We start from the raw sequence: 21,856 nt of genomic DNA on the forward strand, positions 1-21,856 counted from the left end.
TTTTTCTTTCAGAAATTTTGTGATGAAGTTAATCAGATAACAAATTCTGAAACCCTCTCAAGTATAGATAGTCTTGAGGCTGGAGAACATGAACAAATCTATTTAACGCTTATTAATAAGGAGCCTCCCACGTCAGTTCAGCAGAATTCTGTTTTCCTCAAATCAGCAAATCTACAGTCAGCTAATCTAGATTGCTTTGATAAAGATAAACTGTCATTCTCTAAAACTCAACATATAAATAATTGGCTAAAAAATTTAGATGATCCAAATACTCAAACTGACATACCTTTCTCAGATATTTTAAGTAAACCTAATGTTCAACCTTCAGATGAATGTTTTAATAGTAAAGAACAAAATCCACCTGCTCTATGTAGAGCTGTGGAAGGAACCACAAATGCTAATAATTTATTAGATTTTATATGTAGTTCGCCCATATTTATACCCAATAAAAAAAACAAAAAGACCTCTGAAACCAGCACTATGAGGGCAGCTGACTCCTGTTCTGGGGCATTCAAAAGAGAGAGACCATCAGTTACTGAGAGCCCAACATTTAAATGCAGCAAAGCCTGGGACACTCCAGATTCTCTAACTCAAGAAATGGCTACAATTTCAGACCAAGTGAAATATTCTGAATTAACTCAAGAAAATAGAACTACTTCAATTCCTACTTCATTTGTACCTGTGGCAACATCTTTAATTTTGCCATCTAATACACAATCAACTGAACCTTTACCAAAGAACATTATACATATGAAGGAAATTGACCCAGTGCAGTGTTCTGATAATTTAGGAGAATTGAAAGATGATAAAAAGATAAAATATTTTAATTCTAAAAAGGAAGAGTTACCTTTGTTTTCAGACAATTTTCCAGCTGCCTACATACCTCACAACTCTGATTCAAAAGATAAAAAACAGAAAATAACTGAAACACCAACATTATTGTCTAATGTAATTTCTAATTATGACTTAGTTGGTCAGCAAAAGAAAAGAAAATACAATATTGATGGAAGAAGCAGTGTGAGGTTTCTTAAAAGTATTTTAAAAAAAGAATCTAAATATGAACATGATTCTTTTAAGGCGCTAGTTATAAATCAAGGCTTTAAGTTAAGAAATCAAAAAGCAGAAGCTATCAGAGATAGTATCGAATTAACAAAAGAAAAAGGGGGAAATGCAGAAATTCCAAAGACTATTAAAAAACTGAGATGGGTTGATGAAACTGAATATAATCATTCACTGAAGAATGGACTAGAAATATCTCAACAGCGGTCTCAATCATTCCACACTCAAACTAATAGTGGTGTTTCCAACAACATAATTAGTGTTCCTGCTTGTGCTGTAAATTCTGCTAATAGAAAAAAGCCCAAGGATGATTCTATCTCTGAAAATCTGGCTGCTTCAGGAGGATCTAGAACAAACCATGTGTCTTTGAACTGTTTTATACCTTCAGCTTTTAATATTGCTAAACAAGCCTGGCCAGCCTCAGAAAAAGAGGAAAGTAAATCTCCTATACATAATAGTGATTCTAAAACTCAGAAAGCTAATATACAAAGAGGTAGAGAAAAGGTAATTAGAACAAAATCTGCTCAAGTCCAATCAGGATTTCTATACACAAACAGAAAAGGCACTGTTATTCGAGCACAGTCTGCAAACAAAGCTAACACATTTTTACAAGCTCAGGATAAATTAGTTGTACCTCATCCTCCTAAAACGTCACCAAATATTAGGAGTGATAAAAATATACAAGTATTTCAGTGTCAATCAGAAATGCCTGAAAATTCTCAAAACATTATTACAAATAACTATTTTACTTCGAAACATGTGCTTCCAGCAGAACACAAGGTGAATCAGTGGAATAAAGTATGTAGTCTTCCACTCTCACATGTTTGTTCCAACTCAGTCCCTGTGATGCCATCTCTACCATATTGTTCTGAGTGCCAAACTTCAGCAAAAACAAATCATTCAAATGGCACTCAAATCATTGCCCAGCAGGATGGAACATTATATTGCACACAAAGATGTCCTGTTTATGAAGAAAGTCATCACTCAGTGGCTTTTAGACCTACTAAAGAAGAATCTGTTCCCTCGTGGAAAAGACGGCATAATAGTCTGGGTCAACATGAGAAGGCTGCTGGTAAGAATAAATTTATATATTTTTATAGATAAAATGTATAACTTCTTGAAATTCATGTGACATTTTTCTTATTGTACAGTAATGTAGACCATATATATTAATGTTAATAACCTTATAGAAACAACTTATCTTCTTTAATATTGCACCCTTAACTATCTACTGGCTGAAGTTAAGAGAATTACCCAACCATTGCTCAACTAAAATTAGAAACTTTTGCTAGCCTCCATTTTTTTCATTACTTTTGTTAATTTAAATGAGGGAGGACAGAGAATAGGACCTAATTGTTATACTATTTCACTCTGTCATTACCCCAATATTATAGTCAAAATGTCTGTAAAATAATCTCAGTAAAAATAATGTTTAAATTATTCCAGATAAATAAATGATGTTATAATACTTTTCTTTATTTTTGTTTTAAATGTTTGTGAAATTGAATTGTTATAAACTAATAATAGGTGTGCTAAACTCTTCCATCCCCTTTCCAAAAGAGTGGCAGCTCTACTGTTATCTGTTATATATGTTGGTTTCCATATGAAGAGAAAAAATAATAGCGTTCCTTTAAACATTTTTGAAAAGTATTTCTCTACAGAATGTCATTGCCCTTTGTAGCTGGTTGATGCTTCATCAAGCTACTTTCCTCTGAAGAATGGACTAGGTGACCATAAATTTTCCTACCACTGGGAATCAGTTCCCTATTGAGAAGTACCAGGTAGATAGGACTTGGAGGGGGAAGGGAGGGCAGTCAGCAAAGCAATGCTTTCCTTTTCCCAAAGGTATGAATAAATATTAAGAAGATATAAAGAAGGGAGTTACTTTAAAATTGATTATTTAAAGTCTTCTTCAGTTAGACCATGAGATTTTAAGAACAAGGAACTTTTTTTGTAATTTATCAGGTCCTAACTGTGCCTGGTACTTAATTTAGACACCCATACTTTCTTGAATTGAACGGACACAAGCCATATTGGCAGATGGAAAGCTAAATGCAAAGACTATAATCTGAAAATCTTCAGTACATATCTACAAAACCTAGATTTTAAAAAATTATATCTCTCACTAGAGTGGAATAAAAAAAAAATAGTCCTCTACTCTCACATGTTTGTTCTGACTTACTCTCTATGATGCCATCTCTTTTTATCCAGCCATTTTACAATGTAACTTTAGTTTTCACACTGCTTCCAAAAGATGAAAGCATCATACAGATTTGACACTCTAAAGTAATAATGATAAATAAATTATGAGTTCCTACTCTATGCCACTAACAGTGCCAGGTGCTTTATAGTTATTATCTCATTTAAACCTCACAACAATCCTGAGAAATAAGTATTTTTTATAACACCACTTGCAAAGGAGGAAATAGAATTGCCCAAGGTCAAGAGCAAGTAAATAACAAAATTGGTATTTTAATTTAAATATCTATGACTCCAAGTTCCATGCTTTTTCTACTAAAATTATCTACACTAATAAAAGAGAAACATGCAAATTAACCATCACTCTGCTACACCCACAGCCAATCAGGAGCGAGTATGCAAATTAGCCCAACCAAGATGGCAGTGGCTGTGGAGCTGGAGTGAGCAGGAGGCTTGGGTTGCCCCCAGCAATGGAGGAAGCCAAGCTTCCCGCCCGCCCTGGCCAGCCCTGACTTCTGCTCAAGGCTACAAAGTTTCAATTGTAGAAGATAAATAAATCCCAGATACCTGCTTCCAGCCAGCCCTGGCCTCCACTCAAGGAGGTGCTGAAAAAAAAGAAAGAAAAGAAAAAAAGGGTGGGCTGGGAGCCTGGATCACTGGGGGGTGTGGCCAGCCTGAAAATAGCCTTTAACTCCTTACCCAGGCTGGCCACACTCCCATGGGGTGAGGGTCCCTGCTGGGGGGCTTGGCCAGCCTGCAAACAGCCATCAGCCCCTCACCCAGGCTGGCCAGGCACCCCAGTGGGGACCCCCACCTGAAGGGGGTGTGGCCAGCCTGAAAACAGCCCTCAGTCCCTCACCCCGTCAGTGGGGGTCATTGGAGGTGATCAGGACAGCGGGGGGAGGGGCATTTTGGAGTGAGCAGGGGGCATTTGGGGGCAAGCACACCAGTGGGGAGGGGAGGTGGGGGCAAGCAGGCCGGCAGGGAGGGCAGTTGGGGGTGAGCAGGCCAGCAGGGGATGCAGTTGAGGGCAAGCACACTGGCACAGGGGGCAGTTGAGGATGATCAGGCTGGCGGGGGGTCAGTTGGAGGTGAGCAGGCCAGCAGCAGGGGCCAGTTGGGGGCGAGCAGGCCAGCAGGCAGAGTGGTTAGGGGCAATCAGGCAGGCAGGCAGGCAGGTGAGCGGTTAGGAGCCAGCAGTCCCAGATTGCGAGAGGGATGTCCTGCTGCCAGTTTAGGTCCAATCCCTGTAAACCAGCAGTAGGACATCCTTCAAGGGGTCCTAGATTAGAGAGGGTGCAGGCTCAGCTGAAAGACATTCCTCCCCCCATGCACGAATTTTGTGCACCAGGCCTCTAGTATAATATATATATAGTTATTAAGCAAATATCATTTATCAGAGTCTAAGCTGATCAGGAGAAAATATTAAGAAACATAGTTTCCCAGTAGCTTAAGCATAAAAGGATAGCATATTAAAATTATGTTCTCATTCTCTGGTAAAAGAATATATACGTTTATCTGGAGAAACCAATAGTTAATCAAATGGAATAGTTCTTATGGATATTTATATAAGGACACTGAAAAATGTAATGAATTTTAACACTTTCAGCCATGTTTTCAAAGAGAAATATTCAAACTGTTGTATATGTCTATACTTTTTTTTAATACTTAAATTCTATTTTTATATATTTTTTTACAGAAAGGAAGGGAATGAGAGAGGGATAGAGAGTTAGAAACATCTATAAGAGAGAAACATTGATTCATCTGCCTCCTGCACACTCCCTACTGGGAATGTGCCCGCAACCAAGGTTCATACCCTTTACCAGAATCGAACCTGGGACCCTTCAGTCTGCAGTCTGACGCTCTATCCACTGAGCCAAACCAGTTAGAGCATGTCTATACTTCTTAATACAGTGATTATACTTAGAAAATCTAACACTAACAATACTAAATATTTTGTATATTTAGTCACTCAAAATTATTTTTCAAAACTATTTAAATATTAAACATTGTAAATGAACCCTTTGCTAATACTGAATTATAGTTCAATGAGCATCTATTCATTTTTTTTCCTACTTTCCTATTTACCAGATCATTTTTATTCTCAGACTAAATGTACCCAGTGTTGATAATATGGATGGCATCTTCCTCTCCATTGCATTTCCAGAACACTCTAGCAAAACTCTCCAGTAAAAACTCTATTCCCTTGAGGCCTAAGCCATTCAAGTATACCACCTCCTTACCTCTCAAGTCATTTCTTCCCTCAAAGGTGACTTTGGCATCTGGTTCACAGTCTTCCTTTCTATACATTCTGATTCAGCATTCATGTGGATGAACAATCCAATACCCTAATCTCTCTCAATTACTTCTCATCTCTTATGATTTCCTGTGCCATTCTGCCTCAAGTACCCATTCCCTTTGTCATACCATGCACCTTGTCAATACCCATAAGTCCTCTGCATCTAAAATCAGTAATTCAGCCCAGCTGGCATGACTCAGTGGTTGAGCAATGACCTATGAGCCAGAAGGTCATGGTTCAATTCCCAGTCAGGGCATGTGCTTGGGTTTCAGGCTCAATCCCCAGTGTGGGGTGTGCAGAAGGCAGCCAATCAATGATTCTCTCTCATCATTGATGTTTCTCTCTCTCTCTCTCTCTCTCTCTCTCTCTCTCTCTCTCTCTTATTCTCTGAAATCAATAAAAATATATATATATAATTTATTAATTAAATCAGTAATTCAATTTACATCCTCCTCTCAGACTACAGTATGGTATCTGCACAAGGATAGTTAGACCAATGGAATAGAATACAGTCTAGAAACAAACCCACATATTTGAGACCCACATGTTTGAGTTTTGGCAAAAGTGGTACTGCACAGCAGGGAGAAAAGACTTGTCTTTTCATTAAATAGTGCTGAATCAATTTCAGTGATCACCTGGCATTAGTAAAATGACCCTTAATTCACGCCATACATAAAAATCAATTCCAGGTAAACTGTAGATATAAATATGGAAAAGAAAAAGAAATGTTTCTAGAAGATGATGTAGACTTTATAATGTACAGAGATTTCTTACCCAGACATACAACCATTAAGGAAAAAATTCATAAATTGTACTTTAAAATTAGAAACTTTTTCATCCAAAAACACCATTAAGATATTGAAAAGGCAAACCACAGAGTGACAGAATATATTTATAATGTATAATACTAATAAAGAGCTCATATCCCAAATATATAAAGAATCCCTACTATTTAATAAGGAAAAAACAACCCAGTTATGTCAGTCAATATGTCATCTGTGAATAATGGCAGTTTTACTTCTTTTCCAATTTGGATGCCTTTTATTTTTTCTTCTTGTCTGATCACTATGGCTAGCACTTCCAGTACTATCAGTACTATGTTGAACAGGAGTGGTGAAAGTCAGCATCCCGGTCTTGTTCCTGTTCTTAGGGAAAATGGTTTTAGGTTTTGCCCATTGAGTATGATGTTGGCTATAAGTTTGTCATATAAGACTTTTATTATGAAGATATGATCCCTCTATTCCCACTTTGCTGAGAGTTTTTAACAAAAAAGGGTATTGGATTTTATCAATTGCTTTTTGCATCAATTGACATGATTATGTGATTTTTGTCTCTCAATTTGTTTAAGTGATGTATCGCATTTATTGATTTGCGGATATTGTACCAGCCTTGCATCCCTGGAATAAATCCCACTTGGTCATGGTGTATGATCTTTCTAATATAATGCTGGATCCAATTCACTAGAACTTTGTTGAGGATTTTAGCATCTATGTTCATGAGGGATATTGGCCTGTAATTCTCTTTCTTTGTAGTGTCTTTCTCCTGTTTTGGGATTAGGGTAATGCTGGCTTGGTAGAAAGAGCTTAGAAATGTGCCTTCCTCTTGAATTTTTTGGAATAGTCTGAGGAGGATAGGTTTTAGTCCTTCTTTGAATGTTTGATAAAACTCCCCTGTGAAGCTGTCTGGACCAGGGCTTTTGTTTGCTGGAAGTTTTTTGATTACTGCTTCAGTTTCTTCGTTAGTTATCGGCCTATTCAGTTTTTTTATTCTTCCTGATTGAATTTTGGAAGATTGTATTTTTCTAGGAATATGTCCTTTTGTCTAGGTTGTCCACTTTGTTGGAGTAAAGTTTTAATAGTATTTTTTTATAATCCTGTGTACATCTGTGGGGTCGGTTGTTACTTCACCTCTTTCATTTCTGATAGATAAAATACTTTTTTCTATCATATATTATTAATAATCCTCTGAATACTTAGTTTCAAATATCTTTTTTTCTTTTAATCTTTATCAAATGCCTTATCAATATAGATGACTCCACTTCATATGCCATCATTAGCTAATACCTCCAGGTGCAATATGTATTTAGGGTGAGGTTTATTATTTTTTTTTATAAATATTTAATTGTGATCCTAACTTTGTTACAAACATAATTATACCGTCATTATCATTATGTGGCAAAGAGTTTACAGTGAGAATAAGAGATGTGTCAGTGTGCCTTTCTTATTCGCCAATGCTTGCATTATTTGTATTACTTTTGATCTCTGATTTTGCAATTTATATTTTTAAATACATTTTTATTGATTTCAGAGAGGAAGGGAGAGGGAGAGAGAGAGAGAAACATCAATGATGAGAGAGAATCATGGATCAGCTGCCTCCTGCATGCCCCCCCCCCCCCCACTGGGGATTGAGCCCGCAACCCAGACACGTACTCTTGCTTGGAATCAAACCTGGGACCCTTTAGTTCATAGGCCAACACTCTATCCACTGAGCCAAACCAGCTAGTGCAAATTTACATTTTAATGTTATACAAAAAGCATAGAAAAATAATATACTCATGTACCCACCACTCACTTTAAATTATAAAACATTACACATGTAATGGAAACTCTACAAAAGTCTTGTTAGCCTCTTTCTCATTTTGTGAGGACTCATTCAGATAATACGAGATATCCATAATCTGCTTAACTAAATCACATATAAAATTTAGTACATTGAAGAATGCAAAAGCGCACATATAAATAACACTGCCAACTTCACACACTTAGAATCTCTTGCTCCAAGATAACTTTGTTTCTGTGTGCAATATGTGACCATTTACCTTGCAAACTGACAAGGGTGATAGTGCTAACCATATACAAATTTCCCATCCACATTTGGAAATCCAAGTGTGCCCAGGGCCAACTTAAATTATACAGGATTTTCCACTGCATGGGTGGTCAGTGCCACTAAAAGCCCCCACCCTGTGTCAAGGGTCAACTGTATTACCATAATATAAAGTTTAATATTACTTCTAGGTCATTAATATAAAGTAGAATTCTAATATGTTCTTCATGCACAACAGTGATTGATTTTGGTGATGCACCACACTTTGGAAGTCACTGCTCTAAACTGTAACCACCTCAAAAGCAGAGATTATTTTTTAGTTTTTTAATTAATTTTTTAAAGAGTAAGGGAGAGGAAAAAACATCAGTTTGTTGTTCCACTTGTTTTTGCATTCATTGGTTGATTCTTTTTTATATCATCTTTTTAATTTATTGAGTTGAGAGAAAGAGAAAGGAAAGAGAGGGAGAGAGGGAAGAGGGAAGAGGAGAGGGAAAGGGCGGGAGAGGAAGATGGAGAGGGAGTGATTTGTTGATGCATTCATTGGTTGCATCCTGTATGTGTCCTGACTGGGATGAATCCACAACCTTGGCGTATAGGGATGACGCTGTAAGTAACTGAGCTACTCGGCCAGAACCCAGCAGAGATTTTGTTTAATTCATCATTGTAACTGTGCCATGTTAGAGAATAGTAGGCAAAACAATACAAGTTTGCTGACTGAATGAAACAGAGTTTTCTGTGATGTTTGAAGGTAATTTGGAAGTTTGTGGTGGATATACTACTTACTCGTATAAATTTGATATTGTGCTGGCATTTATTTAAGATTCTACTATTATGAGAAGAAAACGAATTGTTGAAAATAAACAAAGAAATCTTTTAGAGCAGAGAAAACAAAACCTTGGATCTGTAGGACAGAAGTGCAGTGAGCAAATGAATGTAAGTACATTATTAGTAAAAATCCCTATTGAATGGTGGAAAATTGCTTGGAAACAGACTGTTCTGTTCAAGGACTCTGCTCTTGCTGTAAACTATGCCCCACAACAGAAATATAAGTCTACCCAAAGTCATTGTCAAGCAACCTTGGAATCTCTATGCTAGGAGCTTGCTGTACTATAATTATTTGCTTCTAGAGGCCCGATGCATGAAATTCGTAAAAGAGTAGGCCTTCCTTCCCCCGGCTGTCGGCATCGGCTTCCCTCTGGCACCCAGGACCTGGGCTTCCCTCGCAGCCCCAGTTGTCTGGAAGGATGTGTGGTCTAATTAGCATATTACACTTTTATTATTATAGATGTGGTCAACTCTGGGGAAAAACTGAGGTTATTCACAGCACAGTTATTTAAATATACATTACGAAATTAGATGCATGGGTAGAGGAAGCAAGTACTAATATGCTAATCATAAAGACTAATATAGTTCCCTGTGTTTAAATGTCCTATTTGGGTCTGAGCTTCCTGGAAGACATGGTAAAAAGAAAAATAGGATGTTATACAGGTCTCAGCAGATATTGATAATGAATTTGTTTGAATTATACTATTTAAAAGACATTTACCATTGAGGATCTTCTATAGTGAACCTTGAAGTTCATAATGGACATAACCCTATTAACAATCAATAACAAATGAATAGGAAGTTTCATATGGCTGTTTGAAATAGACATCTTCAATAAAAGTCAAAAGCACAATACTATTAATTTTAAAATTAGTGACGATAATTATGTGAGAGCTAAGTAAATGTGACCTAGATATGACATATTCTAGGGGTCTAACTTGATCCAAGGATTGAATATAAAATATTAAAAATTCTAGATATGTGAGTGAATAGCATTTTACTTGGAGTTTCTACTGTAAATATCACTTCTAATGTTTTTTAATAAAACTGGAATAGTGCCTTATGAAGAATTTATATTTCAAGTTATAGGTTGAGGATCCTATTATTTTATGTTGTAGAAACTATTGATTTTTATGTGAACAAATTTATTAATATGGAGAACAATCAACCATGATATATCTTATCAGCAAAAAAAATCATTTATTTAAGTAAATTAAGTTGTCCTATTACCAATATATTCTTACTGCTTAATACCAAACATAGTACTTATTATAAACCTAACTTTATGATTATAAATATTAAATCCTTTTTTAACTTCCATGTTATTCATATCAAACATCTCAAAATCTATAAACTAAACAAAATTTTTTAATTTTTATTTATTTTTATTAATATAGTTTAAATTTAAAATGTAGTTGTTATAAAAAAAATAACACAAACTAAATTTTAAATGGCTGTTATTTGTGCCCGCTCTAAATTCATCTTTATTTTTCTGGTTTTATGCTGTTCTTCTGTCTTCCTCCTTGACATTTTATATTAGTCTTTAGAATTCTGTTTTTGTCCTTTCCAGAAGCCTTACTTCCACTTTCACTCACACACCCACTTTACACATGTTCTGAAATTAGCTTTAGAATATAGGTCCGAGTCAAAATCAAGTTTGAAATTTAATTTTTCAATTTTATTGTTTTGCTTTGATTTGGGGTTTTGTGGGAGTGGAGGGGGGGGTTGTATTTTGTTTTTACTTGAACTGTGGAATTCAGTTACTATAGCACTGACTCCTGTCACCTTGTGTTAGGAAATGTATTTTGTCATCCCTGATTTTTCCCAGCCCACCACTCCTGTGTGGAGAATCTAAAAGATCAGTGAAAGATAGAAAAAGCACAATTACCACTTTGTGCCAGGGTCTCAGTCCAGGGTGTCTCAAGTCTATAATGAAGATGAGGCTAGGCTCTGAGAGCTACTGAAGGAGGGCTGTTGCGGAAACCTGCACCAGCTACTCTTCAGAACAGAATGATCAAAGGTGAGGTATGGTGATAGCCGGGCAGTTTTATCAGTGAAAAAGTCATTTCTTAAAGTGAAACAGAATAGGAGTAAAGAAGCAAAGTAGAGTATATCCAGGGAAGGAGAGTGGGTATTCCTGAGAGTGCTGAATGGGTGTACTGACAGCCAGTGCTCTGAGATTTCCCATTTCCCGGTTCTATGCAGCTCTTTCCGCTTTAAGTTTTGTCATCTAAAATACTTAACCTATCCTTGTCATTAGCCATAATCCAAGGCTTTAGGCTGGTAGTAGTGATTCACCTGTACTATGATAAATCAAGTAGATTATAAACATTAAGGTAGTTTTAAACTTTTCTTTAATTAGCATTTTAAATTACCACCCAAATTACTTCTTTCTTCCAAATATCCAAGACAACACTGCAACCTGAAAAGTTTTCAAAATTGAAATTAAACATTTTAAAAAATATTTAGGTACTATAGAAAGGTCTTAGTAATTCTCCATTAATACTTTAAGAAAATATATACAATTTACATGAACAGTGATAACTGAAAATATATACTGCAAATAACACTTTTTTAAAAGTCAATGTATATATCATGAAATTTAAATACAGAATTATGTTGATTTAATATTCTATTTTTATAGAATTTTGGACAAAGGGTCAAAATAAGTTCAAGTGAGCCAAAAGAAGCTACAAGGGATACTTCTGATATTGAAGAAGGTATGTTTTAGCTTAAATATTTTCCCCTGACCAGGGGATTTTTTTTCTTATATGTATTTTCCCAAATACTAACATACTATGTGAGTGTTCAAGCACCACTTGGGACTTAATTCTCCTCCCCCTGCTCATTTAGATTGTTGCCAGTTTTTTCTTTATTCTAAGTTGTAATGTACCGAACATCTTTCTACATAAGTCTTTTTCTGACTTTTCAATTCTTTTCATAAGTTAGATTCTCAGAATTAAAATTATAGTAATTGGCATGTAATTGGCACCTAATAAATATTTATTGAATAAAAGTTTGTATTAAATAAATTCTGGATCAAAGCATATAAGTATTGTTATGGCTTTTCATATATATGTTACTAAAGTATTTTCCTGAGTGTATTATTATTCAATTTTGGGGTATGTACTAACTTGAGATATATCACTTATATTATTTGCTTATATCACAGGAAAAGATATGGTGTTTTGTTGGTTTTGATTTGTACATTGTTTATTAATATACTTAATTGTTTTTGTATGTATATTTATTTTTGGTGAATTGTTTCTTTATATTCTTTTTCCCTCTGGATATTGGAGTTTTTGTATTTTCTTACCAACTTCTATAAATTGTTTAAATACCAAGGATTCTAATCCTTATACTGATTGCAAATATTTTTACTACTTTATTATATGTATTTTATTGCACTTATGTTTTTTTTAATAAATCTTTATTGGTCAAATTATTACAGACATTCCTCTTTTTTCCCCCCATAGCCTCCCTCCACCTGATTCTCCCCCCTACCCCATGTCCTTACCCCCCAACACTGTCCTCATTCATAGGTGTAAGATATTTTGTCCAATCTCTTCCCACACCCCTCAAGCCTCCTTCCCCCGAGAATTGTCAGTCCATTCCCTTTCTATGCCCCTGATTCTATTATATTCACCAGTTTATTCTGTTCATCAGATTTTTTATTCACTTGATTTTTAGATTAACTTGTTGATAGATATATATTTGTTGTCACTTTGTTGTTCATAATTTTTATCTTTACCTTTTTCTTCTTCTTCCCCTGAAGAATACCCTTCAGCATTTCATATAATCCTGGTTTGGTGGTGATGAACTCCTTTAGCTTTTTCTTATCTGTGAAGCTCTTTATCTGACCTTCAATTCTAAATGATAGCTTTGCTGGGTAGAGTAATCTTGGTTGTAGGTTCTTACTGTTCATCACTCCCTTCTGGCCTGCATAGTTTCTATTGAGAAATCAGCTGACAGTCATATGGGTGCCCCCTTGTAAGTAACTAACTGTTTTTCTCTTGCTGCTTTCAAGATTCTCTCTTTGTCTTTTGCCCTTGGCATTTTAATTATGATGTGTCTTGATGTTGTCCTCTTGGATTCCTTTTGTTTGGGGTTCTCTGCGCTTCCTAGACTTGTAAATTTATTTCTCTCACCAGGTAGGGAAAGTTTACTGTCATTATTTCTTCTAATAGGTTTTCAATATTTTGCTCTCTCTCTTCTCTGGAACCCCCATAATTCGGATATTGGTATGCTTGAAGTTGTCCCAGAGGCTCCTTATACTATCTTCATATTTTTTTATTCATTTTTCTTTTTGTTTTTCTGGTTGGGTGTTTTTTGCTTCCTCATATTTCAAATCTTTGGTTTGATTCTTGGGGTCCTCTAGTCTACTGTTGGATTTCTGTATATTATTCTTTATTTCAGACAGTGTATGCTTAATTTCTGACTGGTCCTTTTCCACTTTTTTGGCATTCTCATTAAGATCCTTGAAGGTCTCATTAAGTTCCTCAGATGTCTCACTAAGTTTCTCGGTGGTTTTTAGAAGATTCTTGAGTAACCTTTATAACTGTGGTTTTGAGCTCTATATCCAATGGTTTGCTTTCCTCCATTTCTTTTATTCGTGACATGTTTCTTTGTCTCCGCATTTTGGCTGCTTCCTTGATGGAGTGGCTTTGTGTGGTGGGTGACCTATAGGGCCCAGTGGCTCAGCCTCCCCAATCACCTGAGGTGAACACTCTTGGTGCACCCCTTTGGGGGCTGGGTGCACAGTCTTGTTGTAGTTAAGCCTTGATTGCTGTTGGTACACTGGGAGGAATTGACCTCCAAGCCAATTGGCTGTGAGGGTCGGCTGTGTCTATAATGGAAGAACTGCTGTGCTGGAGACACCCTCATGGGGCAGGACTTGCTTCAGTGGGCTTTGGTGCTCACTGAGTCAGCCTCTTGAGTGTGTCACTTATGTATGTGAAGAGTTGAAATCTGGTGTCGTCTCACACTGACCTCTAGGTACACTGGTTCTTGGATCTCCAAGGAGGTACAAGTCAGCTACTGTCTGAGGCCACCCAGCAGGAGCTACAGGGAGATCTGCAGATTTCTCCTCTTTGCTTGGGGTTTGGAAGTTTTAGAGCTGTCTGACCCAGCTGCAATTGGTTAGGTTAAGCTGAGAAAGGGCAGGCCATTCATATGCAAAAACCGCTGCACACACCTCGGGCAGGTTTGAAAATTGGGTGGGGCGGGGTCTCAGGGAATCACTAGGGCATGGCAAACAGCAATGGCTGCCAGTCAGCCCTCTCTGCATCTTCGCTTTTCCGCGTCCCACACCCCACGCCCCAGCACAGTAAACAATGATTCCTGCGAGCACATCTGCAAGAAAGCCACCCTCACTTTCCAACCCAATGCCAGATAGTCCAGTTTCTCCCCGTATGAGTCTGGGTCCCCAGAGTCTCGCTGGAAACTGGAGTTCAGAGGAGTCGGGAGCTTGTATCTCCCTTCCAATTGGAAAAAACAGCACACCCAGTCTCCAGCCCAATTCGCGCACGACTCTGTACCTCTGCCTTTCCGCACCTCTGCACCTCCTACACAGTCTCAATGAGCTTCTTTCTTTCCTTCTAGCTGTAGAACTTCTACTCTGCCAGCTTTCCCGTGGTTCTGGGTGATAGTCGTTTTGTCTTTTAATTGTAGTTTTGGTGTGGTTGTGAGAGGCAGCACATACAGGTGTATACCTTATGCCGCCATCTTGGTTTCTCCTGCACTTATGTTTTATTATTACATATAGAGGTCTTATTTTTATTTTTTTCATGCAATAAATGATTATGAAAGCCAATTTCCAGCTGCAGCTAAATATTGGATATACAATAATGAACAAAACATACAAAAGTCTTGCCCTTCAAAAATTTAAAGTCTATTAGGGAAGACTGGCCTTAAATAAACATGTTTTCAGTCTTTTTTAGTGATTTCTCCATTATTTTTTAGCTCAAAAAACCTTTTCAATATAGAAATTTAGAAATGTTTTTTTTTTCCTTTAGATTAAATTTAATTCTTTAATTTCTTTGGAATTTGTTTAAATGGATGATGTGAAATGAAACTCCAAGTTGATTCTTTTTAAACAACAAACTTATTGTGTCATCTTTCTTTTATCTCATCTTTGATCAAGTGTTAAGTTCTTATAACTAATTTGATCTGTTTCTAGGTTGTCCTGTTCAGCTGATTATCTCATTTTCTAATCTTTCTTTAAGTTTATTTTCTCTTACTCTTTTATTTATAACTCATCTTAATTGCTGTTGCAAAGACAGTCTACTTTATTTCCCCTTTGTACTACCAATGAATGACAAAAATACACAAAATAATTTTAACAGAATGTATTTTTTCTTTACTTCAGGTAACACTTTATAGGCATTGTTATGACCTCAATGCCATCATTTGGATATCCTTTTTTTTTTTTTTTTTTAGTTAGGGATGGGGAAATGCTAGGTATAGAGGGTTCTGATAAACAAAATGCAAAGGAACAGAAGATTGACTGGGTTCTTGTTAGTGAAATGAATACATATAGACATGTCAGTTAAGTATGTATAAGTGCTGATCCTAAAGACAAATAGGGATCAAAGAGTAGTTAATGTTAAGTTTCTTTAGTTTCAGACAGTACTTCTGAGTTTTTGATGGCTGAAAACCTAGTGAAATCTTCAGTGGCTGAGGATGACATTCTGTCTGTCATGAGTAACAAGCAGCTACAGAAACCAAATCTGGCTTTAAATAAGACCCAGCAATTGGACATCTGTGCACTATCAGCTGAAGAGCAGAAGATCCTGCAGTCCCTTAATCGTCTCAATGAAAGGTTATTCTGTAAGTGTGGAAGAACACCTTTTGTAAGAAGGGTTATATTTTCTACTTACTATTTTAATTTAAAATTTAATTTAGCTTAAGAATTAAAAATACAAAATGTATTCAGATTATCACCTCTTAAATCAAGTAAATAACAATTAAAAATATATTAGAATATGCTCTACTATTATACCATACTCATATACTGTTTATAAATAAGATATTTAAAACATAAGGATATGGAAAAGCTTTAAAAAGGTGGAAAATAAATTCTAACCAAAGGAAACTGGTTTAGATGTATTATTATCAGACTAATTTGACTAGAAAGCATGGCTGTACACATAAAAAATAACTTTGTGATGGTCAAAAGCTGTAGTTCTGGAGAAATATATACATATTTTCACTTTGTATGCATTTAAGAACATAGCCTCAAAATATATAAAATATTTTTTAGCCATTGTGAGAGATTTTTTTTACATTGTTAGTAATTGATATAGACCAAAAAAATCAAATAGATATATAAGAATCAAACATGATTAAAAAACTTGTTCAAAATGCATGTAGAATATTAGTAATAATGGACCATATATTATACCATAAAATAGGCCTTCACACTTTTCAAAGGATTGAAGTTATGCACATCCTCTGACACCAATTTAATTAAACATGAATTAACAAAATGATAACCATTAAGAAACACATTTGTAAATAAACCATGGTTCTGAAAAAACTACCATAATGGAAATTACAAAATATCTATGTTTTTTAAAATATAGTTTTATTGATTTCAGAAAGAGGAAGGGAGAGAGAGAGATAGAAACATCAATGATGAGAGAGAATCGTTGATTGGCTGCCTCCTGCTCGCCCCCTATTGGGGATTGAGCCCTCAACCCGGACATATGCCCTAACTTGGAATTCAAACATGACTTCCTGGTTCATAGCTCTATGCTCAACCACTGAGCCACACTGGCTGGGAGGAAATTACAAAATATTTAGACATGAGCAATAATAACAGTATTTTATGTGTGAGTGTATTTAGCATGGTCTCTCAATCTTGGCACTACTGATATTTTGGGCAAGATAATTCTTTGTTGTAGGAGCTGTCCTGTGCATTGTCAGATGTTTAGCCACATGTCTGACCTCTCTACACACTGAATGCTATATAGTACCACCAGTCATGATAAGTGTCCCCTGACAAATGTTCCCTGGGTAGCAAAAATCATCTATGGTTGAGGACCACTGGGGAAAAAATCCAACATAATATATACACATACATTCCCTACATAAGGCATATATAAAAATGTTTCTGTATGCATTATGTGTGTATTCCACTTCTGCTTAAAATGTAACTATAATGTGTCAGTCCCACCCTAAGACTAAGAAAAAGCAAATAAACAACAACAGTATAGCTTATTTTAAATGCATTAGAAAATTGAAGTCACAGCCCAGCTGGCGTGGCTCAGTGGTTTAGTGTTGACCTATGAACCAGGAGGTCACGGTTTGATTCCAAACCAGTCAGGGCAGATGCCTGGGTTGCAGGCTTGATCCCCAGTTTGGGGTGTGCAGGAGGCAGCCAATCAATGATTCTCTCTCATCATTGATGTTTATATCTCTCTCCCTCTCCCTTCTCTGAAATCAATTAAAAAAACCACATTTTTAATTAAGGAAGGAAGGAAGGAAGGAAGGAAGGAAGGAAGGAAGGAAGGAAGGAAGGAAGGAAGGAAGGAAGGAAGGAAGGAAAGGAAGGAAGGAAGGAAGGAAGGAAGGAAGGAAGGAAGGAAGGAAGGAAGGAAGGAAGGAAGGAAGGAAGGAAGGAAGGAAGGAAGGAAGCTGAAGTCACAGCACAAACAAGTAGCCTGGCATCCAAGGAAAGACAGGAATTTCCAAAGAGACACAGCACATGACTATTAGCTCACCTGTGGCAGAGTATAGGAGACATTAGGAATTCTGCTTAGACTTTTAACAAATTACAAAAGGATAAACGTGAACTATTATGAGAATATAAAACCCCTGGGAGTCACAGACACAAGAGTTTACACTCACTTATAGATTTTTTTCCATGAGCCTATGTGGTGTGTTCATGAGAAAATGAGGGGGCAGAGCAGGAGGTTAGAGAAATCCTTCCTCAGTGGTGCAGCCTGGAAGAGAGGACCAGCCATTGCTGTAGAAAAAGCATGAAACCCAATACAGAACCTTCTTTCCTACAGAATAAAGGCCAAGGATACTGGAACAGAGGCAGCAAGACTGAGAAAGAGGCGCAGAGCATAGAGCACAGAGAAAACCTCCTTATATTGTGCAGACACCTCAATTCCTAAGATGATTAACTACACACACATATACATGATTACCTAGCAGAAGATGCATGCCCATGTTCAGTTTTGACTCAGGTAAAAACTATTTACCTGAGTATCTACTATTCTAAACATGAGATCCAGCATTTAATCAAAAATTATGAGACCTACAAAAAAAAAAAGGGGGGGGGAACACACACACACACTGTCAAGGGACAGAGCAGTCAACATATTATGACAGAGATGACCCAGAAGTTAAAACTATCAGATAATCCTATCTAATAAAAGGGTAACGTGCAAATTAATCATCACTCTGTCACAAAGATGGTGGTGCCCATAGCCACAAGATGGCGACGCTCAGTCCTCTCAGCCCCACCAGAGCCCCCCAGTCCCGGGCGGGGGGGGGGCGGCTACTGAGAGCAGGCAGCGTGAGTGGCCTGGCATGGCGATGAGGCAAGCATTCCACACCCAGCCGCAGATGGGCCTCTGGGCCATAGAGAGCCTCTGGGCAGCGGGTGCGGAGCAGCCAGGCCCTGCAGAGAGCTACTGGCGCATGGATTCATGTGCAGGGCTCCTAGTTTTAAATAACTATGACTGATAACAGGTTATCGTGGAAAAAGTGGACAGTTATGGGACAGATAGACAACATGCATGAACAGATGGAAAATTTCAGCAGAGAGATGAAAACTAGAAGAAAGAATTAAATAGAAAAGTGATAAATAAAAACTGTAACAGAAATGAAAAATATTTTCTATGGGCTAATCAATAGACTCAACATAGCTGAAGAAGGAATCAATGAATTTGAAGAAAAGCAATAGAAATTTTCCAAACTGAAACACCCAGGGAGGGGGGATCAAGAGCAGATGATCTAACAGTAGTAGAACAATGAAATTAGTCTAACAAACATGTTATTGGAATCCCAATGTGAGAAATTGCAGCTTTTGTTAGTTTTGCTTTTTGTTTGTGTTTTTTTGGGTTTGTTTGTTTTTTGTGTGTGGGGTGGGGGGGAGCAGTTTGCTGGGAGAAGGAGCTACTGATTTCATAGGAAGTTAGATTTAGGCACAGCCACTCTCACATGGATCCTGTTTTTGGATCCTAGCTCTGAAGAACTTATGGGGTCATTTTGAGACAAGCTGTTTGTCTCTCCATATTGAAATAATTGGATACAAAATAGAAAATTAAATTGAACCCCTACCAAATACCATACATAAAAATAAGTTCCAAGATTAAATGTAAAAGAAAATATATAAAGTTTTTAGGGGATAATATAAGTATTTTCTAGCCTTGGGGTAAGGAATAATTTTTAAACAGAGCAAAAGGAACATAATCCATAGAGGAGAAAATAAATTTGATTATATTAAAATCACAAACTTCTGTTCATATCAAATGTCATTAAAAGAATGTAAAGACAGTTTACAAATAAGAGAAATTATAATATATACAATAAAGGACTCATTCAAAATCTGTAAAGAATTATAACTCAATAAAAATAAAAGACAACTCAAAAAATAGGAGAGCCTGACCAACATGGCTCAGTGGTTGAGCATCGACCTCTGAACCAGGAGATCATAGTTCAAAGTCCCAGTCAGAGCACATACCCGGGTTGTGGGCTCAGTCCCCAGTGGGGGGTGTACATGAGGCAGCCAGTCAATGAGTCTTTCTCATCATTAATGTTTCTATCTCTCTCTCCCTCTCCCTTCCTCTCTGAAATCCATAAAAATATTTTTTAAATAGGAGGAAAAAGACTTGAAGAGGAATTTCACAACAAAGGAAATGCAAATGACAATAAACATTGATAGATATTTACCTTCATTAGAAATAGGGAAATGCAAATTAAAACAATGAGATATAGTTATATCCTCATCAGAAAGAGCTAAATTTAAAAGCCTGGCAATGCTAAGTGTTGGTAAAGATGCAAACAATTGGACCTCACATGTAATGCTGGTTTAAGTGTAAACTGGGGCAACCTGTTTGGGAAATGTTTTGCCACCACTTAATAAACTGAACGTGAACATACCCTATAACCAGCAATTTCACTTCTACATGCATATCCTAGATAGAACCCTGCACATGTACATCAGGAGACTTGTTAAGTATATAGAGACCATCAAAGCCAAACTGAAAATTTTAAATGTTCTGGGAATACCAGTCAGCAAGAAAAATGAACAAACTACATCTACAAATATCATCATAGATGAATCTAGGTAATATATAATTTTAAGGAAAATCACAGGAGAATAAAGACAGTCCAATTTAATTTATATGAAGTTCAGAAATGGGCAAAACTAAACAATATTCTTTGGTGGATGTATACAGATGTGTTAAAACTATAAAGGAAGTCAAAGTACTAGGTTACCTCTGTGTGAGCAAGGGAAAGGAGTGCAATCCACAGGGCACTATAGAAGGGATATTGTTCAATTTTATTAATCTAGGTGGTTACACAGACATTAGCTATATTATTCATTAAAATGTGCATGTACTATATACTCTGTTAATTCTAAAATTAAATCTTTAAAATATATTAATAAAATGGTGCTACAACACAAAAGCAATATAGAACTAAAGCTGTAAGTTTAAAATGCAAAATTATGCAGAAAAAGGTAAAAAACCCTCAAGTCAGTTTTTATGTAGGAGTTTTTTCCTATTAAATATTTCCATATATTTAAATGCTTCCTGCAAAAGATTCTGCCTGAAATTTTCTTTCTTTTGCCCAAACCCTTGCTATTGTATAGACAGAGGCCTAAATATTGAAAAGGCAAGAGTTAAACTTTTTTGTGCCTCTATAGCTAAATAAACATCTCTTTCCTAAGATGTTCCAAGAATGAAATTCATTTCTTTGGTGTGTTTTTTTAAAGAATAAAATGAAAAAATGAAGAAAACCTAGCATTTGAATAAAGATTGTTATAGAATAGTCAAAATACTAGAAATTCCATTTTATCAACATAAGTTTTACATATATTTTTAATCAAATTCTATTCCCTACTCTAATATAAGTCTAAAGACTACTTCTGGGAACAATAGAAAAAAGTCTCTTACTCAATGTTGAATATTTTGTTACGTCAGAATTTAATTTAGTATTTGATTTAGTCATTCTTCTCTTTCAATAAACATAGCAATTATATTTTGTATTATTATAATTATTTCAGATGTACAAGCAACCATTTGCAAAAATCCATCCATTAAAAATACCTTACAAATAATGCCATTTCTGGTAAGTATCTTAAGAAGGTGGGTTTTTTTTTTCTTTTTATGAAACTTCATGATTGTATATATAAGAATCCTGTATTAATATTAATTTTTGAGATTAGTTTTTAGGGAGTTTTTCTCCTCAATCAACTTTCAATTATAAGACGTTCTCTTAGAATCAAGCAAATATCCTCTCATTTAAAAAAAAAAACTGTAAATATTTTTATATCCAGAGTGTTTCATCAGTCATAAGAACAGAAACAGGTATCAGTGTGCTAGTTTTCTAATAATTTTAGATATGTAGCCTAATTGGAAAAGTGTTAAGAAATTTCATTGGCAATGATCCCATCATTGCCCATGTCCTTTC

At 36.2% G+C, this 21,856-nt stretch overlaps 1 protein-coding gene across 4 annotated transcripts in view; it reads left to right on the plus strand.

The window, feature by feature from the left end:
• The window catches only part of CEP126 (centrosomal protein 126), a gene marked incomplete at its 3' end in the record, with an annotated part of 70,800 nt that overhangs the window by 43,689 nt on the left and 5,255 nt on the right, over nt 1-21,856 (plus strand). For 2 of the 4 annotated variants that reach the window (XM_079786998.1, XM_079786999.1), the window contains exons 6-10: nt 13-2,131; nt 9,201-9,313; nt 11,850-11,925; nt 15,824-16,033; nt 21,450-21,514. In XM_079786998.1, the coding sequence (XP_079643124.1) occupies nt 13-2,131; nt 9,201-9,313; nt 11,850-11,925; nt 15,824-16,033; nt 21,450-21,514 (2,583 nt within the window). Of the gene's footprint in view, nt 1-12; nt 2,132-9,200; nt 9,314-11,849; nt 11,926-15,823; nt 16,038-21,449; nt 21,515-21,856 lie in introns of those variants that run through there. The other 2 variants (XM_079787000.1, XM_079787001.1) reach the window with 2 other exon arrangements.

This window comes from Cnephaeus nilssonii (assembly GCF_951640355.1).
Source record: "Cnephaeus nilssonii genome assembly, chromosome: 13".
In the NCBI taxonomy this organism is placed as follows: Eukaryota; Metazoa; Chordata; class Mammalia; order Chiroptera; family Vespertilionidae; genus Cnephaeus; species Cnephaeus nilssonii.